Below are 25,672 nucleotides of genomic sequence, written 5' to 3'. Positions count from 1 at the left end.
TATTATTATTATTATTATTATTATTATTATTATTATTATTATTATTATTATTATTATTATTTAATCACCATGAAATAAGCACACTTAAAATATATATGTAGTAACTAAATACATATATGCTTATGATAAATACAGTAATCCACATAAACTATATAATACGAGTAAGGAAATAAGAAAATGTTGATACATGCACAAACAAATACACACATACATAATATAATGTAATATAATATATAATACAAATAGACAGCAAACATGAGCAAAGCGCTGTACCACTGCTTTTGTCTACACGCAATATAAGAATAACCGGCATTATAACCTTCATAATCATTAAGTTACTTTTTTGAAGTTGTCTCTTTTCACTCATCAACCAACAGCATTAAGTAAAGAGTAAAGAGGTAAGAGGCAAGAGGAATCTTGATTCAAATTAATAGCACCTTTAAGAATCCCCAGCTTGTGCTCCACTTAAAAAAAAAAGAAAGAAAAGAAAAACATTGGTTAACTTATTACGAGCGAGAAAACGCTTCTGGAAAATGTTTAGCAGACGCACCAAATGCCTGAAAAGACTCTTATTACGGTACTTGTGGTACACATCGTGTACCCAAGGTCGGGGTAGCAGCGTGGCACGCTGCTGCCTTACATTATTCAGTGTTTGCTTAAGTGAATCCACATTGCTTCCTCTTAATTAAGTTTCCAAGTTTGACTTAATAACGGGATTTTTTTTTCATTAAAAATTAACTAATGATGACTTGAATATACGATTATTTTACTTACAATGTAGGACGGAAGTTTGTAGAAAATGTTGTGTTACTGATAATACTTATAAAGTGGAACGTAATTTTAACAAAAATGTTGTCAATGGTAATACTTATAAAGTTGAACGTAACTTGCTAAAAAATTTGTCAATGATAATACTTATAAAGTGGAACGTAAGTTTAAAAAAAATGTTGTCAATGATAATACTTATAAAGTGGAACGTGAGTTTTACAAAGTGGAACGTAACTTTTGATAAAAAAAAAGTTTTGTCAATTATAATACTTATAAAGTGGAACGTAAGTTTTAAAAATATTGTCAATGATAATACTTATAAAGTGGGAAGTAAGTTTTTAAAAATGCTGTCGATGATAATATTTATAAGGTGGAACGTAAGTTTAAAAAATTATTGTGTCAATGATAATGAGCTTAAATGGATGTTCCATCATAACTTTATTAATGATGTTGAAAAAAAGAAAAAAATGTCAAATGTCAATGATAGTTTGAAATTGATGTTCTATCATAACCATAAAGTCGTTTACCAACAATTCAGAGAAGATATTTGATTAATGAAGCTCCTAATTTACATAAGAGAAGCTTTCTTCGTTTATAAAGCTAAAGTTGTTTTCTTTATTCCATTCCCTATCTATATTTTTAACTTCGTAATGTATACGCACTGCTTGAAGAGAGAAGTTGTAATGGACCGTATAAATCAACGATTCTCTTTCACCCTAAATAATTAAATACATACACACACACACACACACACACACACACACACATATATATAGAATATCTATAATATAATAATATATATATCCATGCGTGTACAGATGTTACTACATACATTTACTACATACATACATACATACACACACACGCACACGCACACGCACACGCACACACACACACACACACACACACACACATATATATATATATATATATATATATATATGATATATATAATATATATATAGGTTTTTGCCACGAAGGAAAAATGAAAAGCGAGATAGCCAAGCACTTTCGGTCTAGTGCGACCCTTTACTCAGTTTTGCCTGAGTAAAGAGTCGCACTAGACCGAAAGTGCTTGGCTATCTTGCTTTTTCATTTTTCCTTCGTGGCAAAAAACCTTTTATTTATACATAGCATAACGTTTTATATACTTCGTGATCAAGTTATTCATATATATATATATATATATATATATATATATATATATATATATATATATACATACTTATATTTATGCATACACACAGACTTACATTGTATATTTGAAGAATACTTTCCCTTCTACAAGAAACCGAAATAAACAAAAACTTTCAAAATACAAACAACACAACTGGCAAGACATTAAATCAATCCCACTAAAAGCATTCGGGGTTAATGACCTCTAACAGCAGCTCCTCAGACGAAGTCTACTTCCTGAGGAAACCAATTATACCAATTTAGCGCTCAACGTATAAAAAGGAAAACAATAAAAGATTAAAAAAAATAAACTCTTCTGAAAAATTTAAGATTGGATCAAAACCGATTTGTCGTGTTATGAAGATTACGAGAACTGTTCCGTAGCAAATCATAAAGTGAATCTAGAATACATTTCTATAGTAAAAATGTTATACATAAATACACGTACACGCACGAATTTAATTATGTTGTATATATATATATATATATATATATAATATTATAATATAATATATGCACGCATGTATGTGAGTATTATGCGCGCACGCGCATCTGTGTCTATTTAAATACGTGCTCATTTGTAAAGAAATCATAAACTGCCTACATTATATGCATGTAAATCAGAAGACGAACATCTAGGGAATGCAGTCGGTAAAACATAGACTTAAAAAGAAAAAAGGCTGGTCTGACTGTAGTTCCCAGACATCAGTCAGTTTAAGAATAATCTTCACAGCTATATGGAGATTAAACCCTTCACGAAACATAATGGAACGACAAAATCAAGGAGGAAAAAACGTAGCAGTTAAAACGACAAACAAACAAACAAACACGCTTAGCATGCACAAAGAAATGCACAGCCAGTCTCGCTATGCAAATGAGCAGCGAGTCCGCAACCAGAAAGGTCAATGAATGACCTTGGTTGCACTCCTCCTCCTCCTACCCATCCTTCTCCTCCTCTCCTTCTACCTGTACCTCTCTCTCTCTCTCTCTTCCCATCTTCGGCTTCTCTTACTCCTACGCACGCACGCATGCACACACACACACACACCTGTAATAAAAATAATCGGATTTATTCCGTCCACCATATTTCTTGCAATTAACGTTCGATCACCTGGTTATTAAGGTTGTCGTCGCTGATCTGCTTCTCTCTTTTCGTCTGCTGGTTACAAACGTTTCGTGGCTCCGTTAGTTATATGTTTATTTCAACTGAACGCTGTTCGGCTTGATATCTATCTCGCTCACACACATACACACACACACACACAATACACACACACACACACACACACACACATATATATAATATATATATATATAATATAAAATATATAAAAACGTAATATATATATATATATATATATATATAATATATATATATATATATATATATATATATATATTATACACACACATACATACGTACATACAATGACCTCTCCCCCTCCTTTTAAAAGTCATCGTAACTGAAAAGTCAGTTTCCGCTCTCTCTCTCTCTCTCTCTCTCTCGGCTCTCTCTCTTCTCTCTCTATCTCTCTGCCGTTTACCCACGCCCTTGCTCATGTCGGCCTCACCTGAGTACGCTACGTTTGTTCACCCTTCACTCACCTGTTGCTGCCTTATAAGGAAACCGGTCTTAGGAACCTCTGTTGGCCCCGGGGCCCATCTTCACTTCCGCGGCAAATCTCTTTTAGGATACTCGTAAACTATTGCCCATTGGTTTAGGGGCCATCCGTTAAGCGCGAGCTTCTCTTTACGGTCGACGTAATTGACAACTAAAGCGTATTATATGCTTCGTCTCCCTGGTCTCCCCTAACCTGACTGTCAACGTGTGTGTGTGTGTGTGTGTGAAGGGTAAGGGCATGTACTCAGATACATGCTTGTGTGCGTGTATATATATATATATATATATATATATATATATATATATATATATATATATATATATAACAGTATACGTGCGATGTTTATAATTACACAAACAAAGAACTTATCCCAGTCTTAATTACAAGGTTAAGAGCTGGGAACCCCAGCCATCATTACAGCAGTCGTTAGAGATGCACAGTTTTTCCATTCTAATGACCTAAATTAGGCCAGGTGAGGAGGAGACCAGACCACCCCCACTTGACCCTACCTTGCCAGGTAGTAGAATTCCAACCAACATTTCGACTCACAGTTACCTTAACGTCTTTACTTTTGAGTTTATAATCATGAACTCTGGCGGCAATAGCGTAGTTTTAAAATATATTGTAATTATGGGGACGAGTTCAACTACTTTCATTTTTATGTACCATTGTTTTGTATGAGAATGGAGTTTAAATACTTCTTTTATATGTTTTGCCCCCATAAAGACCGTTCAGTGTCTATTCAGTTTATTTCCGAGATGTGACCTATGTATTTCTTGTAAGTTAAAAACTTTTTTTTTCTGAAGAGAACGCTAAGCAACTTTAAGTTTAACAAACTTGTGTCCATAACTGAACATGCAATTTATGAAAGAAATAAATTTTTATGTTAATACAATTTCTTTCTAATATACCTCACATGACTTTACTTAAGAGTCGAGAATGTATTTTACCTCAAGTTATATGTTATGGCATTAGCAATGATGCCCTCAACACAAATCCCCACAACATAACTAATCCCCTTACTTTAATCCTTAATCCCACACTTCTTTAAGAGCAGACCTGACTGCTTCACAAATGACAACTATATGTAGTTTTCGTAAGTGCATCCTCAATGGGGTGTAATTATAACGAACTGTATTCATGCAAAGATATCTAACAATTGAACTATTAGGCAACTCATCCTTTCCTCGTTATACGAGCATAAGCTTTTTACCATCTTAATAAGCAACCCGTCATTAACCCCTGAGGATGTGGTAATTACTGTAAGGGGTACCATAACTTCGTTAAAAAGTGGTCATTAACTAAGCCTATGTTATATGCATAAATATCTGATCTCGCCATTTCACATGTGTTATGAGGAATGGGACAGGAGGGAGAGGGGAGGAAGGAGGGGGGGATTTGGGGAAACTATCTTATTTACACGAGATGTGAAATTTTAACGAGATGGACCGAAGCAAAAAGAGAGTTTAACAGGTTCTCAGATATTCCAGGTAGTTATTGGTCTTATTCCTCCGCTAACTGCTCACGCTTTTGTGAAGTGTTTTGCAATAACTGCAATGAACCAAGGAACCCCTGTAGCGAGGATATAATATCGTGAATTAAAAGCCACAGTAGTGTTAAAAACATTAATGTGCAGGGTTAATACTAAGTCCCGTCAGCGCTACAATGTCATTCTGGACCTAAGTCTTGACCTTGAAAGCTACTGAAAACCACTGAGGGTATTTTTTATCATAACAAAGGTTGTGACTTTATCGATGATTTAGGAAGGCCAGCCCTAGGAGAGCTGTTAATTAGCTCAGCGGTCTGGTAAAGCTAAGGTATACTTAACTTTTTAGGCGGTTTATAATATGCGATTCATCGTCTTCTATACAAGTGCACAAGTTTATTACAACCGGCGCCGTTGAGATTAAGGTTATTTTTTATTACGACGAAGGTTCTGACTTTTATCGATGACTCAGGTGGTTTTAATATGTACTTCAGGTTCTTTATAAGAGCACGAGTATATGCCAAACACAGCCACTAGACAATGGCCAGCCACCTCAAGAGGGATTTAATGAATCTAATGACATAATTAAATCACAAGTCACGTTGAACGCAGATCGGGAATGAATGAGCAAGCGCCAACAACAACAACAACACGCGCCGGCAGACACAACCGTTGTAATGGTAAAAATAACCTCAGTGGCTTCCAGCAGCTTTCAAGGTCAGACCTTCGCTCCAGAAGGGTATTATAGTGCTGAAAGGGGCTGACTGTTATAATTACAATTATTGCAACTGAGAACAAGTTTCACACAAACGTGAATAAAATTCTCGACTATGTTCTTGCTGTGTAATAAGATAAAGTTAACAATGAAACCTGGAATTTCTGAGAACTTGTTAAATTCTCTCTACTTGTTATATCGCACACAAGAACATAGTTGGTTTTATTTTGCAATCTGAATTATTTACGATGAATATGTATTTTTATGGGGACGACGGAGCAGTTCTCCCCCCGCCACACACCAAAAAAAAGAAGTAAAGAAATACAAAAGGAACATAAGTGAAATGGCCTAAATAGCAACTGTCCTGGATATCTTACGGTAACTAAAACTAGAATATACAATTTAGATCAAACCCCAATCGCTGGGACCTCTGAGGTCATCCGGCGCTGAAATGGAAATTGAGTGTAAAGGAGGTTTTAAAGTGTAACAGGAGGAATACCTCAAAACAGTTGCACTATGAAACAATTGTTAGATGGAAAGTAAGACGATAAAGAGAGAATATGAATGGAGGTACATTGAAAGGAATGAAAGGATTGCAACTAGGGGTCGAAGGGACGCTGCAACGTACCTTAAGTAATGACTACAGTGCACCGCGCGAGGCGTACTGATGGCACAACAGCCACCCCTTCCCCCTCCGCTCTTGAGCCATGGGGTGGAAGTCATAGAGGAGAAGTATCATCTATACAGGTGAGAGAAAGGAGGAAAATCCAAGACCTATAGTTTTAAACTCACTCTGGCCACCTGCGGTGATTAGCAGTCCGCCGTCATAGCATAATAATTGCAATAAGCGTTCATGCAAGGTGCATATCCAATGCGGAGAACGAACCGGCAGCAGTCTGAGGGAATAGTCTCGGTTTACATAACACCTCCAGAAGCAAGTAATACAAGAAACAAGATCAGTTTCCATTTATTCATCTGTTGCTGAAGACCGGTGAGACAATAAAGGAACATGGAAAAGAATTTGAAGCCGAATGTAACCTACTGACCCTCCGCTTGAAGGGTGGAACTGAAATATAGAATTTAATTTTAATTCTAAAGCCAAGCGCTGGGGCCTATGAAGTCATTCAGCGCTGCAAGGGAATTTGAGAGTAAGGTGCAACAGGAGGAAAACCTTGCAGTTGCAAGTTGAATCAATTGTTAGAGAAGGTGGAAAATCAGATGGAAGAAAGAGAATACGAACGGAGGTACAGAAAAAGGACTCAAAGTAGCTGCAGCTAGAAGTCGAAGAGCCGCTGCAAAGAACCTTAAGTAATGCCTAATTATACCATGCGATGTGCACTGATGGCAACGCCCCTCCCCCCCGAACCCCCACCCCCTTACGGGGTCTTGAAAGATAGGATATTTAAAAGAGAAGCATGAAAAGACAGAATTCAGTCTCAGAAACTTCTTATGAAATGTCCTCCGACTTTTAAAATACCCAGTAGCTGAACCAGTTCATATCACGTGATCTTTGTGGTCCATCTCGTTAAAATATGATACGTTCCAGGGCTTCGTCTGGAACCTCAATCGTGTGACTCATCACCATCTTCCAGTACAGATAGTACGAGTAGCAGCAACTCTCTCTCTCTCTCTCTCTCTCTCTCTCAATCTCTCTCTCTCTCTCTCTCTCTCTCTCTCTCTATAAAACTGTGGCCAGAAATGTGAAAAAATTAAAAGGAATATTATTTCTATCATAATCTTATGTGCAGCTTGTCGATACTGCACAATAAACATTAATGACAACAAAACGGGATAAATCCTATTACTTTTGATATTACTAATATAAAATCAACTCTGCTAAAACAAACAATTGGTTGCTGCATATATATATATATACACACATATATACATCAATATATAAATACATATATATATTATATATATATATATATATATATATATATATATATATATATATATATATATATATATATGTGTGTGTGTGTGTGTGAGTGTGTGAGTGTGTGTCTGTGTGTGTGTGATGCTGAATACTTACTGTTTAACTAAGGGACTAACTTCATTTTCCAGGAACTAGATTAGAGCTTATTCAAAGTCTGCAAAGCTAGGCATACTCATAAGTTTTAAGTAACGCTAACTTATAATTTTTGGACCTTTTGCAACCTTAGTCTTTAAATTCTGATCTCATTTTGTATCCCAGAGTCTGTAATTTCTATGTTTAATCCTAATTACTTGCGGAAACAGCAATATCCTTTTTTTGCGCAATAAACTGCTGTATTTCTTACAGCAGTTTATTACGCTGCTCACATGAAACACGTATGAAGTATAGCTAACTTATAATTTCTGGCCCGTTTACAGCTTCAGTTCTGCAATACTTATCTCACTGCGTGTTCCCGAGTTCGTAATATCTGTTTTTAGAAGTTAATTGCTTGTGGATACAGTACTATTTTTTATAATAAATAATCATTCTTTGTGTAATATCCTGCTTTACGTAATTTCGATACTCCACACAATCTGAAATAAAAAAAAAAACTGTACCAATACTGAAAATACAAATCTTTCGTGCAATAAAGGTCTTTATGTATTTGCAATGCTCCTTATAGGAAATCAATCGAGCTACATACAAAAACCGAAAATGCAAGGACGCAAGCATACAACAAGTCCACAGAGAGGAACTCTAATACGATGACATCCTTGCCATAACAAAGAGCCTCTCTTTTAAAATTCTTTACCATACTTGTGTACTACCATCAGCTGAATTAAAATCCCCGTGGCTTTAGGTTTAAAATACCCACTACTTCACTCCTTACAGTGATCTGTACAAGGTTCATCAAGAGCGGTGCTCTACGTATGCTGGCATAAGACCAATTCGATCTAGCTATGAACGGGTGCAGGTTGCGAACCTGTAATTATACACTCAGGTCATTTATCAAGGTGATAGTATCAAACGGGGTCACTAGGTTCAGAAATTTCTCTGATGGAAAAAAAAAATCGTGAATGATGAGATTTTATAGTAAGACTCTGGCAACTTACCTTTGGTCCCCATGTCTTATTCACAACCAGTTAGGCTTCTTGCACTGTGTTTACTGATCGCACCATGTTGTCCCAATAACTATAAAGGGGTTTCTTTGACGGCAAAATTTTTCGCCAGATTGTAAGTTCCTTCATGCATTTTAATGGCCCAAACCTCGAAGAGAAAAATAAAAAATACCAAGAGACAAATTCAAGTCTAGAATTAGAGATCAATAAAATATTCTGCAATTTCTGTGAATATATATATATATAGATATATATATATATATATATATATATATATATATATATCTTTATTACAAACAAATAGCTGAGTTGTGATAACACGATAACACTGGGAATGTAACTGAAAAGCAACATTTAGAAATTCTATAGTAGTAAAACATCAAACACATATGAGAACTAAAAAAGAGAGAGAGAGAGAGAGAAAGGATGGCGTGATGAAGCATTTAATTTAATAATCGCACACACTTGGGGTTGGTAATCAAAACGCAAATATAAGTGTACAGAAATAAAGTGTCACTAAACTCCCCACTGACCGCAGTCCACCTCTTGGAGATCACTACTTGCGAGTGTAAATTGAGGTAACCAGTTTTAAAGGGCTTGCGGGTCACGATATTACTACACCCCTCCCGACCCTGCCGACCTGCACTCACTCTGCCTCGCCTCACCTCACCCTCTCTCTCTCTCTCTCTCTCTCTCTCTCTCTCTCTCTTCTCGCAATCCCCATCTCTCTACCTATGCCTTCTCTCTCTCTCTCCTTATCCCCTACCCACTACCATCCCTCTCTCTCTCTCTCTCTCTCTCTCTCTCTCTCTCTCTCTCTCTCTGTGCCCTCGCCCTTTTCCTTCTCGACCTCTTCTCGCTCCTCCCTGAAATTCTTCTGTAGTGAAAAATAATTTCATTCTGCTATTTTTAACAACAATAAGATTCAGAGTCCAGTTATTCCTGTACTTTAAATAGCATGACATTTTAAAGGTCATCTTATTCATTTTATCGTTTTAATATTATATATTAGGATGAATGATTTAAGCAACTTTAAAAGACAAGTTTCAAACCTCATCCACTTATCTACTAAGACGAGTATTCCAAAATCATTTTACTTGGCTATACTTTAAAAAAATACTTTTTAAAAGAAATTTATGATTTTCACCATTTCAGAAAAACGCACACACCTCCAAAGTAATGGTATTCAGGTAACTCATATGAACAGCAGTTCCAAATTTTATTAAAACAAAAATCTGCCTACGAAGGGCGTTCTCTGATGAAAGGTTTCAAGAGAATGCAACATGCATTATCAAAGTTTCAATTTTTTATTTGATTATAGATCTCAGGGCAGGATAAAAACGAGCACCCATTACAAAAGGAAATTAAAAGCACTTTAATTCTCTTTAGAGACTTACTGGAAGAAGCTCTACAATCTAGGAACCTAACATAAAAAATAACGCAGCAACAAATTCATGAATCGCAGAGAAACCCTTCATAGGCCTACCATGTCTGATATCCAGCCCTCATCGGCTGATAATGAGGCACTTAACTAACCATCAAGACAAAGCAGAGCTAATTCCTACAGTTCTTCCAGATTAAGCATCTTTGGCTATGTTCTTCCCGGTAGCTTAAAAGCTATTAAAATAATCTCATTAATTGGGAAGGGGGAAGGGAAATTCAATTGGATTTTTTTTAAATATGACGAGACGCTTAGCAAATTTATCGTTTATGTTTCCGAAGATTTGTTTTGTCAGTGATGGAAAATTGTCACATGCCAATGTCGCCTAAATGGTAGTTACAATCATCAGAGGCCAGTCTACAGTCTTTTAAATATTTTTGTACTTTGCAGAAAGAGAATACATAAGTCACACACACGCGCACACAAATGGACGCTCTAAATACACAAGTATATCCAAATGCACGGAGCGAAAAACGCTCAAAACATTATTCTTTTTCTAAAAACGAAAATGTTTTACCCAGTATCCAAAAACGTTTGGCATTCCGCGACAGCAGAACACGCTACTGACTGTCGTAATGATTTTCCGATTTATCTGAAAAACTATAAGGTGACAAAAAAAAAAAAAAAAGGTCCAGTATAATCTAACCAGTTTTAAAGAGGTGGAATAAGGCAACAAGGAAAAAGTCGAAAGTGGCGTAACAGTGCATGGACACTTTAAAACATAAGAACACAATGTGGGACAGAAAAGAACCAGTTTGAAATGAAACTGAAAGCTATTTATTCCATTGAAACTGATTATTTTTTCTTTTTTTTTTTGTTCTGCCCTTGAATAATTTTTTGGAGGAAACCTACTCTGAGAGAGAGAGAGAGAGAGAGAGAGAGAGAGAGAGAGGGGCACTGATCAAAGAGCGAGAAAGGAAAGAATAAACGAGAGAGAGAGAGAGAGAGAGAGAGAGAGAGAGAGAGAGAGAGAGAGAGAGAGAGAAGTTTCTCCACTTTGCCATGTCAGCGAGACTGTCTAATTACCATCGGAGATGGCGTATTTTCGTCACACCGAGAGGCGAGGAACCATGACATGCAGTTTACAAAGCAAAAAGTTATAAACAGGTTAAAGGATAATAAATGTCGGGTCCATCTCAGCGTTGCTCTCCTAATCTCTAGTGGATTTTTTTAAATGATTAAAGAAACTAGTTTGCATAAAGTTTGCATTAGCGTCACAATCCCTCCCCCTCCCCCAAATAATTTTTTCCTTATCAAATTAAGTCTGAGGAGTGATTTAATACTGATATGCAATCATCCTCCCAAAACATATACTATATATATAGTAACGTTTGTTAATCTTGTGAAAGCGAAATGAAAGTTAGAAGAGCTTATTCTGAAGTAAAGCTATAAGCTAATTCCATTAATATATATATATATATATATATATATATATATATATATATATACCTTAATGAAACCCTGAATATTTTCCTAGGTAAGAGCAGATGAATAGGTAAATTAACTCAATGTCTAGAATTCGCCTGTTGAAATCAAAATGCGATAGAAATTATCTGTTTCTAATTAGAGAGAGAGAGAGAGAGAGAGAGAGAGAGAGAGAGAGAGAGAGAGAGAGAGAGAGAGGAAGAAAAAGCGAACGTTACTACCATTCACGATGCATATTTTCGACGACAGTCTCAGTTTATGGAGAAAACGTGATTTTCCCCCGGAATCTTTAGTCAGTAAAATATGGTCTACTTTCTTCCATGCAAAAGCAGAAAAAAAAAAATCTGTTTTAAAAGTCTGAACGAAACCAATTTACAACCGACGCATAAGGGCTCTATCTTACATTGCAGGTAGGAATTTCACGTCCTCTCTCTCTCTCTCTCTCTCTCTCTCTCTCTTTCTATTTCTTTTTATGCATGCTTTAGTGTTTTCATTTCTGTTAAAGCTATTATTACGACATAATCATTTTTGTTCAAGTTTTGATATCAATTATCTTCTGACCTCACTAACAATAAAAAACACGATAATATAAAAACTATATATTTTCTAAATGAATAAGTTACTTAAATTCTTCAAAGAATTAAAATGTCTTCTTCCGCTGAAAACAGATGAAAAATGACTTCATTGAATTCAAATGAATTTCGCGACTCCTTCGTGAATTTGTTTGTTGAATCAAAACCGAAAACAACTACGATTAACAAAAGAAACAACATTAGGAAGATGGAGAATAAAAAATTACTCAATGAATCCCATGACTCATTCCAAAATAAATAAAAGCAAAACAAACCAAGGAAACCAAAGTTTTACCTTAAAAACTATATCGATGGAATAAAAGCAAAACTAAACCGTGACAATGAAAGAGCGAAGTGGAGTCTTATTCCAAGAATACATTTACAATACGTAGTAAACATAAACAGTAGAAAAACAAAAATGCTTTCATTTCGCAGCGCAGAGAAAACTGCTTGTGAAATAAAAGCAAAACACAATCATGAAAACAAGAGAGTGAGTGAACCTCATTCCAAGACTACCTCCGACATTATACATAAACGTAAACAATAGGAAAGACAACAAAAATGCCTTTATTTTGATTTGGAGAATTCAGTGGAGAGAAAACTGCCAAATGAAATCAAAGCAATACACAACCATGGAAATAGAAGCAATAATCGATATTCGCTCGAGGATTGCCTTCATCAATAAATAAATGTAAATGATAAGAAAAAAAAAAAAACTTCAATTTCATAAAAACAAAAGAATAAATTCGGGAATCATTCCCCAAAAATATTACCCCCAACAAAGCACGAACATAAATAACAGCACTTACAAAAATACTTTCATTTGAATTTGTTCATAAAAACAAGAATAAATTCTGGAATTATTCCAAAAAATGTTTACCCCCAACAACGCACGAACATAAATAATAACACCTACAAAAATTCTTTCATTTGTATGTGTTCATAAAAACAAAAGAATAAATTCGGGAATCATTCCCCCCAAAACCCCCCCAAAACTTAACCCGCCCAACCCGCACAGAACATAAAATAACAGCACCTACAAAAATCCTTTCATTTGAATTTGTTTCCTTTACGAGAAACCAGCGGCGAGTGAACCGCCCAAAGCCGTCTGTCTCCGCCGTTGCCAAAACGGCGTAAATATCCCGTCCAGTGACAAGAATCGACGTCGACCGCGAGTCGACTTCGCCTCCAGGAAGGCGCTATGGAGCCTCTCAGCCAACCCGATGCCGCGCTGGCTTCTTCTCCTAAATCTACCTGGTCGACGTTCACGACACTTTCACGGTGTGAGTGACGAAACAGAAATGGAAATGGGAGACATAAGTTTCCCGCTGAGCAAGAGCACGAGAGAGAGAGAGAGAGAGAGAGAGAGAGAGAGAGAGAGAGAGAGAGAGAGAGAGAGAGAGATATTTAATGTGTTACAAAAGTTAAATGTATAACACGATAGTGAAACGTATTTGTGTGTATATGTAAATATATATATAATATACATATATACAATATATATGTGTATGTATGTATATATATATATATATATATATATATATATATATATATATATATATATATATATAAAGAGAGAGAGAGAGAGAGAGAGAGAGAGAGAGAGAGAGAGAGAGAGAGAGAGAGAGAGAGTCCAGGTGCGTTACGAGAAGAATAGGAAATACAGATTTGGAGAATAATTGGAAAGAGTGAGAGAGAAAGAGAAGTATATAGTATATATCAGTGTGTTTAAGTTATAAGATAATTCGACAGTGAGAGACGTATTAGTCAAGAGAGAGAGAGAGAGAGAGAGAGAGAGAGAGAGAGAGAGAGAGAGAGATTATTTAGTGTAAATTACAAGAGCTAAATGTATAGCATGGAGGTGAGAGATGTATTTGCATAGAGAGAGAGAGAGAGAGAGAGAGAGAGAGAGAGAGAGAGAGAGAGAGAGAGATGAATAGCATACAAGCTCGTTCGGTCGTCCTTACTAGGGCAAAAGTAATAAGCAACCTAAATAGCAAAGGAAATATGAAAATATGTACATAACAGTAACTCCCGTGTTTTATACTGTGTTCTACATAACAAAGCTTTGAGAGCCAGGACTGTATTTCATGAGTTTCATTTTATTTTTAATCTGAAAAGTACGAAAACGACCCGCTATTAGACGGTCCAAGCCTAAATGCCATAGTTTCCAAGGCAGAAAATAGATTTCACAGACTGGAAGGCTACAGTTGTGCACTGCAGTAAAAATAAATAAATAAATAAATAAATAAATAAATAAATAAATAAATAAATAAATAAATAAATAAATAAACAAACAAACAAACAAACAAATAAATAAATAAAAGCTCAAAATTCCTTTTTTATTTAATCTAAGCAATTATTAAAATTCTTACTTGTCAGTATAAAAAAGTTATAAAACCTTTCTTCTTGATCAACGGAAATCATCAGAAATCGTACAAAACCCTCGTACATGACTGATAAGAATATACTCCCAAATCAAAAGAAAGTAAGTAAAGTGTAAAGTTACACTTAACACTTTACTTACGTATAAAGTGAGAAAAGAACGCGATGCTTCATCAAACCAAATGAATGCTAAATATGGAAATTATGCAGTTGCTTCATGACGAAACTTCTGTGGGGAAACGAAAATCATGCTTTACAAAGAGAAATTCCGGTCACCCATCCACAAAAAGAAGCTATATGCCAGTACAGAATTCCTGAAGTGGAGGAATATACTACCTTATCAAAGGGAATCACAAGACGATATAAGATGCAGAGTCAAATACTTGGGGAAATTACAAAATATAAAACGTAGAGTCGAATTAAATTACACGACGATATAAAATGTAGTCCAATACTCGAGGAAATTACAAGACGATATGAACTGTAGAGTCGTAGAGTCAGTTACAAGACTATATAAAATACTTAGAGTCGAATACTCAAGGAAGTTACGAGATGATATAAAAACTGTAGATTCAATTACAAGACGATATAAAATATATAGAGTCAAATACTCACGGAAATTACAAGATGATATGAAATGTAGGGTCGACTACTCGAGGAAATTACTAGACGATATAAAATATGCAGAGTCGAACACTCACCTCGACGATAGCCACCACAGAAGTCGGAGGGATGATGGTAGGAGTCATGAAGGGTCCTGCCACGATCCCCGACGACGAGGAGAGGGACACGGGCGTCGTGTAGGTGCCATTGGACGCCGTCTGGTAGGTGCCACTCGGCGCCGAAGTGTAAGTGGCACTCGGCGCTACCGCGTAGGTAGGAGCGAGCGCGGGAGTGCCGGGCCTCGTAGGACCTGGGGTGGGCGTGGGAGTGGATAACGGAGAAGGCATGGGCGTGGGGAGAGGAGAGGGGAGGGGCGTGGGAGGGTAATCACCGGGGTTAAGCGGTGGGCGTCGGAAGCAAGCGCCGTCGGGTAGGTCATCGTAGGTCACACCTGGAAAGAGAGAAGAAATTTAATATTTTAATTTTAAAAACCACCTTTTGTATTGAGAGGAAGGAATGAAATACCTAATGTACTGGAAAAAAAAAAAAAACAAAAAAAAAAAAAAAAAAAAAAAAAAAAAAAAAAAAAAAAAAAAAAATCATCTCTTACCTTGCGAATAAGGGATAAAATACCTGATGTTCTGTACTTTATTGAAAATAATTTAAGACTACTAAAAAAATTCTCTTGCCTTATGAGAAAGGAATAGAATACCTAATGTATAGGAGATTACTGAAAAATCACTCAAGATTTTATTTAAAGTACCATCTCTTGTCTTAAGAGAAAGAAATAAAATACCTAATGTATTGACGATTACTGAAAAATAACTTAAGATTTTATATTAAGAACAATCTCTTAAGAGAAAGGAATAAGGTACTTAATGTAGAGCAAAAAATACATTAATATTATATTTAAAAATTTTCATTAGTCTTAAAAGAAAGTAACAAAACACCTAATATACTGAAGTACTTCTGACGAGGGAACGAGCAGTCTCTCTGACCACCGAACATGCAAAATTTGGGTTTAGTGAGGTGTGTGTGTGTGTGGCGGAATGGCGCCATGAAAAGAGAAGGGGGATGGGGGGGGGAGGGATTGCAACCATAGAGGCGTGGCTAATTGGCAATCAAGATAGGGAAACGCTGGGCTTTCGTCATGAAACTTCAAACGCTTTGAGAGAACGGGGCAGAAAAAATCCCCATATTTCGTAGGTTTTTAACTTTGGTGGACGATTTATATGGAAATGTATTTTAACCAGGACCGATATTTCCTAACTGAGCAATCAATCTATATATTTAAACACATGCATACACACACGCGCTTATACACACACATATATATATATATATATACATATATATATATATATATATATATACACACACACACACACACACACACACATATATATATATATATATATATATATATATATATATATATATATACATACACACATATCTACACTCGTGCATATCCTATTTAAGGTAATTCGCATGATAAGTCTAAAGTCACCAGTGTACAGTACAGAAGTGAAAGATTTTTTTTTTTTATGTAGTCAATGGCATTTCTGAGAAAAAGACGAAAGATTCTGAAAAAGACCACATAAAAACCTCTCAGTAATGAAGTCCAAACATATTCATATATTACGAACAGAAAAAAAGACTGTATGAAAAAGGGCAGTGACTATAAGGTCATATCTAAATCGACTAGAGGTTGAAATGCAAAGGAATATTCAAGATCACTTCGGGTGTGGGGGGTTCAAGCGATGTTGGTCAGTATAAGCCTGAGGGTCTAAAATTGCCTGAACAAACGAGAGAGAAGTAAAATTTAAATGGTTATTAATCAGCGTTGAGACATCTTTCGAGAATTTTTTCAACTGTACAGATTCTCGCAAGCATTCTTTGTAGTTTTACTATTTAAATATAACTTTTACTGTTACTTAACTATGGATTTCTTTCTCCATTATCTATTATTATTATTGTTATTACTTCAACTTGTTAAACTGCATCGCCAACAGTATATAATAAAAATATATAAAATACATAACCACAGATAAAACAGATAAGAAAATAAAATAAAATAAATACAAATAGAAATATAAAATAAATAAAATAGAAAATATAAAAATAAATAAAATAAAAAATAACATAAATAAAATAGAAAATATAAAAATAAATAAGATAAAAAATAACATAAATAAAATAGAAAATATAAAAATAAATAAGATAAAAAATAACATAAATACAATAAGTAAAAAAATAAATAAATAATAAAAACACGTACAAACGCACTCACGCCACAAAACCCGAAGGATGCTCACTGTAATTAAGGAGATGCGCGCCTGTTCTTCAGCCAAGTCATCAAAAGGTAGAGGCGAAGTCCCAACGCTAGAATAGTGATGATGAACACCCAAAGGCTCGAGACGATTAAAGCAAACGTTTGGTGGATTGCAAGAGCAAGAATGCAGAGTGCAAATGCTTCACTTGCGCGGGAATAGTCCTTCGTGCAAGGATATCGAGCTGGGAAGATGAGATTATAGAGATTTATGAAAACCAGATGTTCGTTCTTTTATCGAGTGGCGTTGTTGCATTGTGGTGAACTGACGAGGCATGCAACGTTGCACGTTGCATGTTGCATGCTTTTCAAACACCAGGCAGCAGCACACAGTCGATGACACTCAGGTGGTTTCCGTCAAGGAATTGAATCTCTCAACGGGGCAAATCAACATCTGGCTTGAATAACGTTGGAATTGAACAGAAGTTACAAGAATAAAAGATAGAAGAGGCGATTACAGTTATAAAAGTCTGAAGGACTATTCAATGCGCCTGTTGAGAGCCATCTATCCACTAGATCACTATCAAAGAAATACACTATAGCTCTATTTAGCTTCTGCAATGTTGTCTACCCAGCAAAATACAGACAATTAGAATATAATATTTAGGCCAAAGGCCAAGCGCTGGGACCTATGAGGTCATTCAGCGCAGAAAGGGAAATTACCAGTGAAAAAGTTTGAAAGGTGTAACAGGCGGAAAACCTTACATTTGCATTATGAATCAACTGTTAGAAGAGGGTGGAAAGTAAGATGGAAGAAAAAGATTATGAAGGGAGAAAATAAAAGGAGTGAAAGGTGTTGCAGCTAGGGTTAAAAGGACGCTGCAAAAAAACTTAAATAATGCCTACAGTGCACCGCATAAGGTGCATAACGGCACTAACCCCCTACGGGACAGCAAATTATGCAACTTTCAAAGAAGGAAAGAATCCAGAACACATGACTTCATGACTTTCCCCCATCAGAATACTGACAAAATTGCAAAGAAATATCAGATCGACCATCAATGCTTGAATTGAAATTTGTCGTTTACCGAAAGTTCCGAATAATTTCAATTAAAAACGAAAGAGAAACAAATTTCTTGCCAATATGTGACAAAGAGTTCTGTTCATTAATTGTCTGGTAAAACTACTTTTTAAAAATTAAAGGAACTGAAGAAATGTAGTAGCAGCGTCGCCTGTCTTAAAATTTTCTCATGAAATGTAATAAGTGCAGTCTTAGACAACTTATATTCCCACAATAAATTAGCTTAATGTAGACAATTGCGGTATCATACTTCAAGGACGCATTCACGCTAAATTTATGTCCACAGTCGAGTCATGAAATTCACACTTCTAGGAATGTTCACAAAAAAGAAGTTCTTATCAAATAAAAGTCTGCCGTCGTTCGAGTGATGATGACCTTCATCTTGACCTGAGCAAGGTCGACGTATTTGACCCTGCACTGCGGCGAAGCGATCGCGTGAACAGAATTACGGTCGGTCGACGGTCTCTAGACCGTCGGCGATCGGTCCATCACCTTTCCGGTTGATGCTTTAAGATAACTGGTTATTACCTCCATCAACGAGGTCGGGCGTGCAAGCTCTGCATTCATGCACACGCGTTTGTTTATTTGTTAAAAATGGATTTCGATGAATTTTGGTGAAATTATGGGTTACGGGCCAAGGAATAGTTAGTTAATTTGAGGGTGAATACAAATCAGGATGTGATATATAAATAAATAAATAAATAAATAAATAAATAAATAAATAAATAAAATATATATATTTATGTTCTCGAAAACTATTGATTATACGTATATATGATTTCTTCATCATCTTAGAGACTCATGCTATTATGAGATTTTTATGAATTATTATTATTATTATTATTATTATATTATTCATTCATTCTAGTTCACTGGTCGATTTTACTGAAAATACGGAAGGAAACGATAATAATGACCACTAAGTTTTTAAAACGTAATATCATTAAAATTAGGATTAGGACTTTTATTAAAAATTCTCTCTCTCTCTCTCTCTCTCTCTCTCTCTCTCTCTCTCTCTCTCTCTCTCTCTCTCTCTCTCTCTCTGTGTGGATTTCAATCCACTTTTTTAAAAAGCATTTTCACTCGTAAAAAGATGGCAGAATCCCGGGTAGATGATGACAATATTCAAGCAATTATCGATAAAATTAGAATTTGGTCACTTATTAAAATCGTTTTTTTCTTTAGAATTAAATACACATTTTCAAGACTTTTCACCGTTAGGAAAAGAATGGCATTTAAGAAACCCGACTAAATGATGACAATAAACATGCAATTATCGATCAAATTATGATTACGAATTTTACCAAAATCATAATTTTAACATTTTTATTTACACTTACATCCGCATTTTTAAAGCCCTTTCACTCTTACAAAATGGTATTGAAGAATCCCGGGTAGATGATGATGACAATAAACAAGCAATTATCGACAAAATCAGGATTTGATCTTTTATCAAAATCGCGATTTTTTTTTTTTTTTTACTTTTCTTGAGACTTAAATCCACATTTTTAAAGCCTTTTCAGTCTTAAAAAAAGGGCCTTTTGGTCTTCTTGAATCCGGGACATTCCTGATCCCCATCAGGGGAGAACAAAAGCCAGATAAAAAGTGAAAGGCGGCCAGCTCACCATGAAGCTTATTCTAGAGATGTCTGGTACAATTCAATGCATTTTCGCTTCAGATAAAGGGCGGCGGGCGGCCCAGGTACAGAGAGAGAGAGAGAGAGAGAGAGAGAGAGTTAATTAGGAAGCATCATGAGGAGAGAAAAGTGTAATGTAATTGGACAGAAATAAATAAATAAAAAACGTACTTGGAATTACTTTAAATTTTTAGTCAATAAGCGGATTAACTTTTCCCTATTAAGGCACGAATATCATTACTATCCAACCCACTATACCTCGGGAATAACTCACACCGAAGGGGAATTATACTTGTTAACCGCTTCGACACCAGTGGGATTCGAACCGCTGCCTGGTTCAGAAACAACGGTGTAGAGTGACTTTTGACCACTGAGCCATCGTGAGAGGATGGAGTTGCTATCGATTATGCTGTAAGTACATTTCAGTCATATGTTCCCATTATAGGGATGGCCTCAGACATGAAGGCATGCATTTCTTATGGGGTTGTACTTGTATAAACACAGACACACGCAAGCACGCACACACGCACAAAAAAAGAAACGGAACGCACCCGGGCCACAAAATCGACGAAAGAATTCCCCTGATAATGACTCCTCCTGTTCCCAAAAGTCCTCCGTGAAAGAGGAAAACCCTAACAGATACCAGCATCCCGACAAAGGGGGAGGGAAAGACAAAACGCGAAAGAAAACAAAGAAAAATAAAGAAAATAGAGAAAAATAAACCCACCCACCCGAAGACCAGCAATCAATAATCGAAGGCATGACCGCCGCCGAAGACCGCCTTTCTCCCAGTAGCCTATTCAATGAGGGCAAATACGAGACCGCGCAAAACACAAACTCCTCAACGAACGAGGACGAGCACTGTCAGGAATAGGAAGGAGAGAGAGAGAGAGAGAGAGAGATAAGAAGGCGAAAGGTAGGCAGATGTTGTCGACTGTAGTAATATATTATTATATATATATATATATATATATATATATATATATATATATATATATACATATACATACATACACACACAAATACATAAAAACAGACAGAGAGAAACAAATACAGATATTTTATATATAAATATATATATATATATATATATATATGATAGAGAGAGAGGTTGTCGACGGTAAACTATATATATGTGATGGTATGGTATATAGATATATGTATTGTATTTTGATTGTATAATTATAGGTATGTATGGTATGTATATATATATATATATATATTATTATATATATATAATATATCTATATAATAAATATATATAAAGACAGACAGAGGGAAAGAGATACAAAATGCCAACTGTAATAAGGGAGAGAGAGAGAGAGAGAGAGAGAGAGAGAGAGAGAGGAGAAAGATGAGAGAGAGATCCTGACCAACAGCATTGCCATTGTGGTCTCCCGACTACATAAAATCTCGTATGCTAACGAAGCCGCAAAACCGCCTTCGAAGTTCTAGCTAACAAATCCGTTTCCCGATGCTCAGACGGGTTAATGAACTCAACTTGAGTGCAGCCCAACTAAACGCAGTTTAGAATGTAAACACAAACACAGACTTTAATTAGCAAGAGTGAATGGATTGGCCGTTGACGCATAAAAAAAACACAAGGGCTAAAAATAAAAAATTATTTAGTACACTGATAAGTTCGTCATTATGCTACGTCTTGTTATTTCAAGTGGTGAATTTACTAAAAATTTGTTACCCCAAGGGGAAAATAAAACTAACGCCCAAAGTTGATACACAAAATTGCTTGAATTTTTATTTATTTTTCATTTTGACTAAGGTGGAAAATTATGCTGTATCATAAAACGTAAATAAAATTCTGAATCATGTAAACAGCTTGTATAGACGCCCACACCGATAGGAATTTGTAAATGCATACCCTGTACAGGTATTGGAAACCAGAGAGAGAGAGATGAAGAGAGAGAGAGAGAGAGAGAGAGAGAGAGGAGAGAGAGAGATCGTAGGTAAAAAGAGCGAGCAATAGATGAAAACTACCAACAGATGATGTAACAAACTACAAGACCTTACAGACCTTACAGACCTTACATCTTGTTCGGTTGCCCCCACCCCAGGTCCCTCAGTGTGAGGCACCTCTAATGTCTACCAGAGAGTTGCTAGTACATCTTCCGGTATATTTGCATCTTCCAATCTTGATGGTCTGGGATGCAGGTTAGATATTTGTCGAGCTTATTCTAAATCACATCTACGCTCACTCCTGATATATTCCTCAGATGAGCTGGCAACGCATTGAATAGACGCTGCGTTATCGATGCTGGTGCGTAGTGGATTAATGTCCTGTGTGCTTTCCTTATTTTTCCTGGTATAGTTTTGGGCACTATTAATCTACCTCTGCTTGCTCTTTCTGATATTTTAGTTCCATGATATTTTCTGCTATTCCTTCTATCTGTTTCCATGCCTGAATTATCATGTAGCGTTCTCTTCTCCTTTCTAGACTATATAATTTTAAGAATTGTAGTCTTTCCCAGTAGTCTAGGTCCTTAACTTCTTCTATTCTAGCTGTAAAGGACCTTTGTACACTCTCTATTTGTGCAATATCCTTTTGATAGTGTGGGTACCATATCATATTGCAATATTCAAGTGGACTACGAACATATGTTTTATAAAGCATAATCATGTGTCAGCTTTTGCTTGTTTGAAGTGCCGTAACAACATTCCCATTTTTGCTTTACATTTTGCCAACAGAGTTGCTATTTGATCATTGCATAACATGTTCCTATTCATCATCACACCAAGGTCTTTAACTGCTTCCTTATTTGTGATGGTCTCATTATTAGGTCCCCTATATGCATATAGCTTTCTTTCTCTGTCTCCATAATTTATTGATTCAAATTTATCAGAGTTAAATACCATCCTATTTACCTCTGCCCAATCATATACTTTGTTAAGGTCTCTTTGTAGAGCGTTCCTATCTTCATCACAAGTAATTTCTCTACTTATTCTTGTGTCATCTGCGAAACTACTCACTACCGAATCCTTCACATTATTGTCTATGTCTTCAATCATAATAACAAACAGTATTGCAGCTAACACCGTACCTTGCGGCACACCGGATATTACCTTGACTTCATCCGATTTCTCGTCGTTTGCATAACTATCTGTTTTCTGTTGTGTAAAAATTCTTTTAACCACTCCTTCCACTTATCCACGATATTGTGTTTTCTAATTTTCTTCGCTAATATATTATGGTCTACTTTATCAAAAGCTTTTGCAAAGTCTAAATAAACCACATCTGTTTCATTCCGCTTTTCATATTTTTGAATATGTTCTCACGGTGGACTAACAGTTGGGTTTGTGTACTTTTTCCGGGTACGAAACCATGTTGTCCTTTATTAAACAAATTATTTTTTATTAATGTTTCATAATATTTTCTTCATTACCCTTTCATACACTTTCATAATATGTGATGTTAGACTCACAGGCCTATAATTACTTGCCTCTAGTCTTGATCCACTTTTGAAAGTAGGGGTAATATATGCTAATTTGTGCTCATCATAAATCTTGCCTGTATCTACACTTTGTCTTAATAATATTGCAAGTGGCTTTGCGATAGAATGAACTACTTTCTTTAACAAAATAGCAGGAATTCCATCAGGCCCTCCCTGCAGCAGCTCCATTTTTAATTTCATTAATAGCCTGCACAATATCAGCTTCATTAATATCTATGTCAGCTAAATATTCACTATTTTCATCCCTTACTTCTATATCATTATCTTCATTATCTATTCTAGGGGTGAATTCTCTCTTATATCGTTGCTGCCAGTATGTTGCAAATTTCCTTTTTTTCATTCGTTAATCTCCCTTCAATTCTCAGAGGGCCTATTTCTATTCTTCTTTTATTCATCTTCTTCACAAATGAGTATAATAGCTTGGGGTTTTGCTTGATATTTAATAGGGTTTTTTCTTCCAAGTCCCGTTTTCATTTTCTTTTGATTGTATAATCTTTTGTTCTGCATTTTCTATCTTACTTTTAGTTCTATAACTTTCCATGCATTTTTTTCTTTTGCAAGACCTTTTTTCCACTTTCTGATTTTCTGGAACAATATCCTTCTGTCTCTTGTATGCATGAATGATGTTTACTTTTCTTCTTCGGTATATATTTTCCACTATTTTCTCCAATATTTTATATAATATCTCCGTATTTACCCAATTATGTCATCACTTACGAAAATGTTATCCCAATCTTTGTTTAATTCTTCATTAATTTTCTGACCATTTTATATTTTACTGTAGAAGTTGTATTTTTCCATATCCTTCCCACTTTTTCATTTCTTGCTTATCTCTATTTTCACTTGCTTTGGAATGAACTGTTAATTCTATGACATTATGGTCTGAAATATTCGCATTATAAACTATTATTTCTTTAACATAATTCATCTCGTTCACAAATACTAGGTCTAAAGTATTTCCTTTCTTGTTGGCAGGTGATTTATTTGTTGAATGTTGTATTCTAGTAGCATATCTGAATAGCTTTTCAAATTGCCTCTTATCTTCTGCACTACTATTACTCTCTTTTTTATATGTATAAGTACAACCACAATCTCCTATTCGTTTTTCCTTTCCATTCTACGAAAGGAAAGTTGAAGTCACCAGATAGGAGAAGAGAGAGAGAGAGAGAGAGAGAGAGAGAGAGAGAGGAGAGAGGAGAGAGAGAGAGAGTCATTCGAAGTTTCTGCTGTACTTCGAAGACGGTTCCAGTGGAAGGGAAAGAATGAGAGAGAGAAAGAAACACTGGGAAACAACCTCAATCACAGCCTGCTTTCACGACCGAATGCATTGATTGAGAATTGAATGAAGAAAGCACTCAGTCAGACTCCTTTCACAGAATGTTCAGGATTCCATTTTCGTCTTAATTTCTCAATGAATGTGGCAACTGCATTTAGGGGTTTTATTTTTCTCATTTAAAGTTCGTGATTTTATTTTCTTTAAGTTAATATATTTTTTAATTAGTTCGACAGGTCATATTAATGTACAATACGAGAAACCTTGAGGTTTCTGGTGAGGTTTTGGTTTATTTATAGTTTTTTTTTTTCAATGTAGGGATTTGGAATTAGTTCAACAAGTCATATGCGACTAAAATACGAGAAACTTGGATATTGATAAGCAGTTTTTGCTTCATTTCAAAACCTTTCATATAACTGCTAGTCTTAGCTTAGTCCCTTATTTTTAAAATCCCGTCAATCGCCCTTCAGTTCGCCAGGTTACTGGCTACTCTACGAGCATGAGCCCGTGCTGGCATAACGCCTGATTAATCATAAGCAACAATACCCGTCAGGAACTTCCTATTACACCATTTCGGTAATATTAACATTGTGATTCTACAAAAGATACCTTTCACCAAAAAACCACTAACCCTCAGCAAGGGCATCCCTACAACAGAGAAGCCTCATGAAGGTGCAATCACTTTCGATTACAGCTGGACTCGGCGCCCCTACA

General features: G+C 35.7%; 1 protein-coding gene across 5 annotated transcripts in view; it reads right to left on the bottom strand.

Annotated features, from left to right (window-relative positions):
- Positions 1-25,672, bottom strand: part of LOC135204142 (EGFR adapter protein-like) — a gene marked incomplete in the record, with an annotated part of 933,128 nt that overhangs the window by 743,220 nt on the left and 164,236 nt on the right. For all 5 annotated transcript variants that reach the window (XM_064234151.1, XM_064234150.1, XM_064234153.1 and 2 more), the window contains 1 exon segment: positions 15,328-15,680. In XM_064234151.1, coding sequence (XP_064090221.1) covers positions 15,328-15,680 — 353 coding nt within the window.

The sequence above is a fragment of the Macrobrachium nipponense genome, chromosome 44 (genome assembly GCF_015104395.2).
Source record: "Macrobrachium nipponense isolate FS-2020 chromosome 44, ASM1510439v2, whole genome shotgun sequence".
Taxonomy (NCBI): Eukaryota; Metazoa; Arthropoda; class Malacostraca; order Decapoda; family Palaemonidae; genus Macrobrachium; species Macrobrachium nipponense.
The sequence above is the reverse complement of the archived record's forward strand: the minus strand, read 5'-3'. Positions and strand labels throughout refer to the sequence as shown.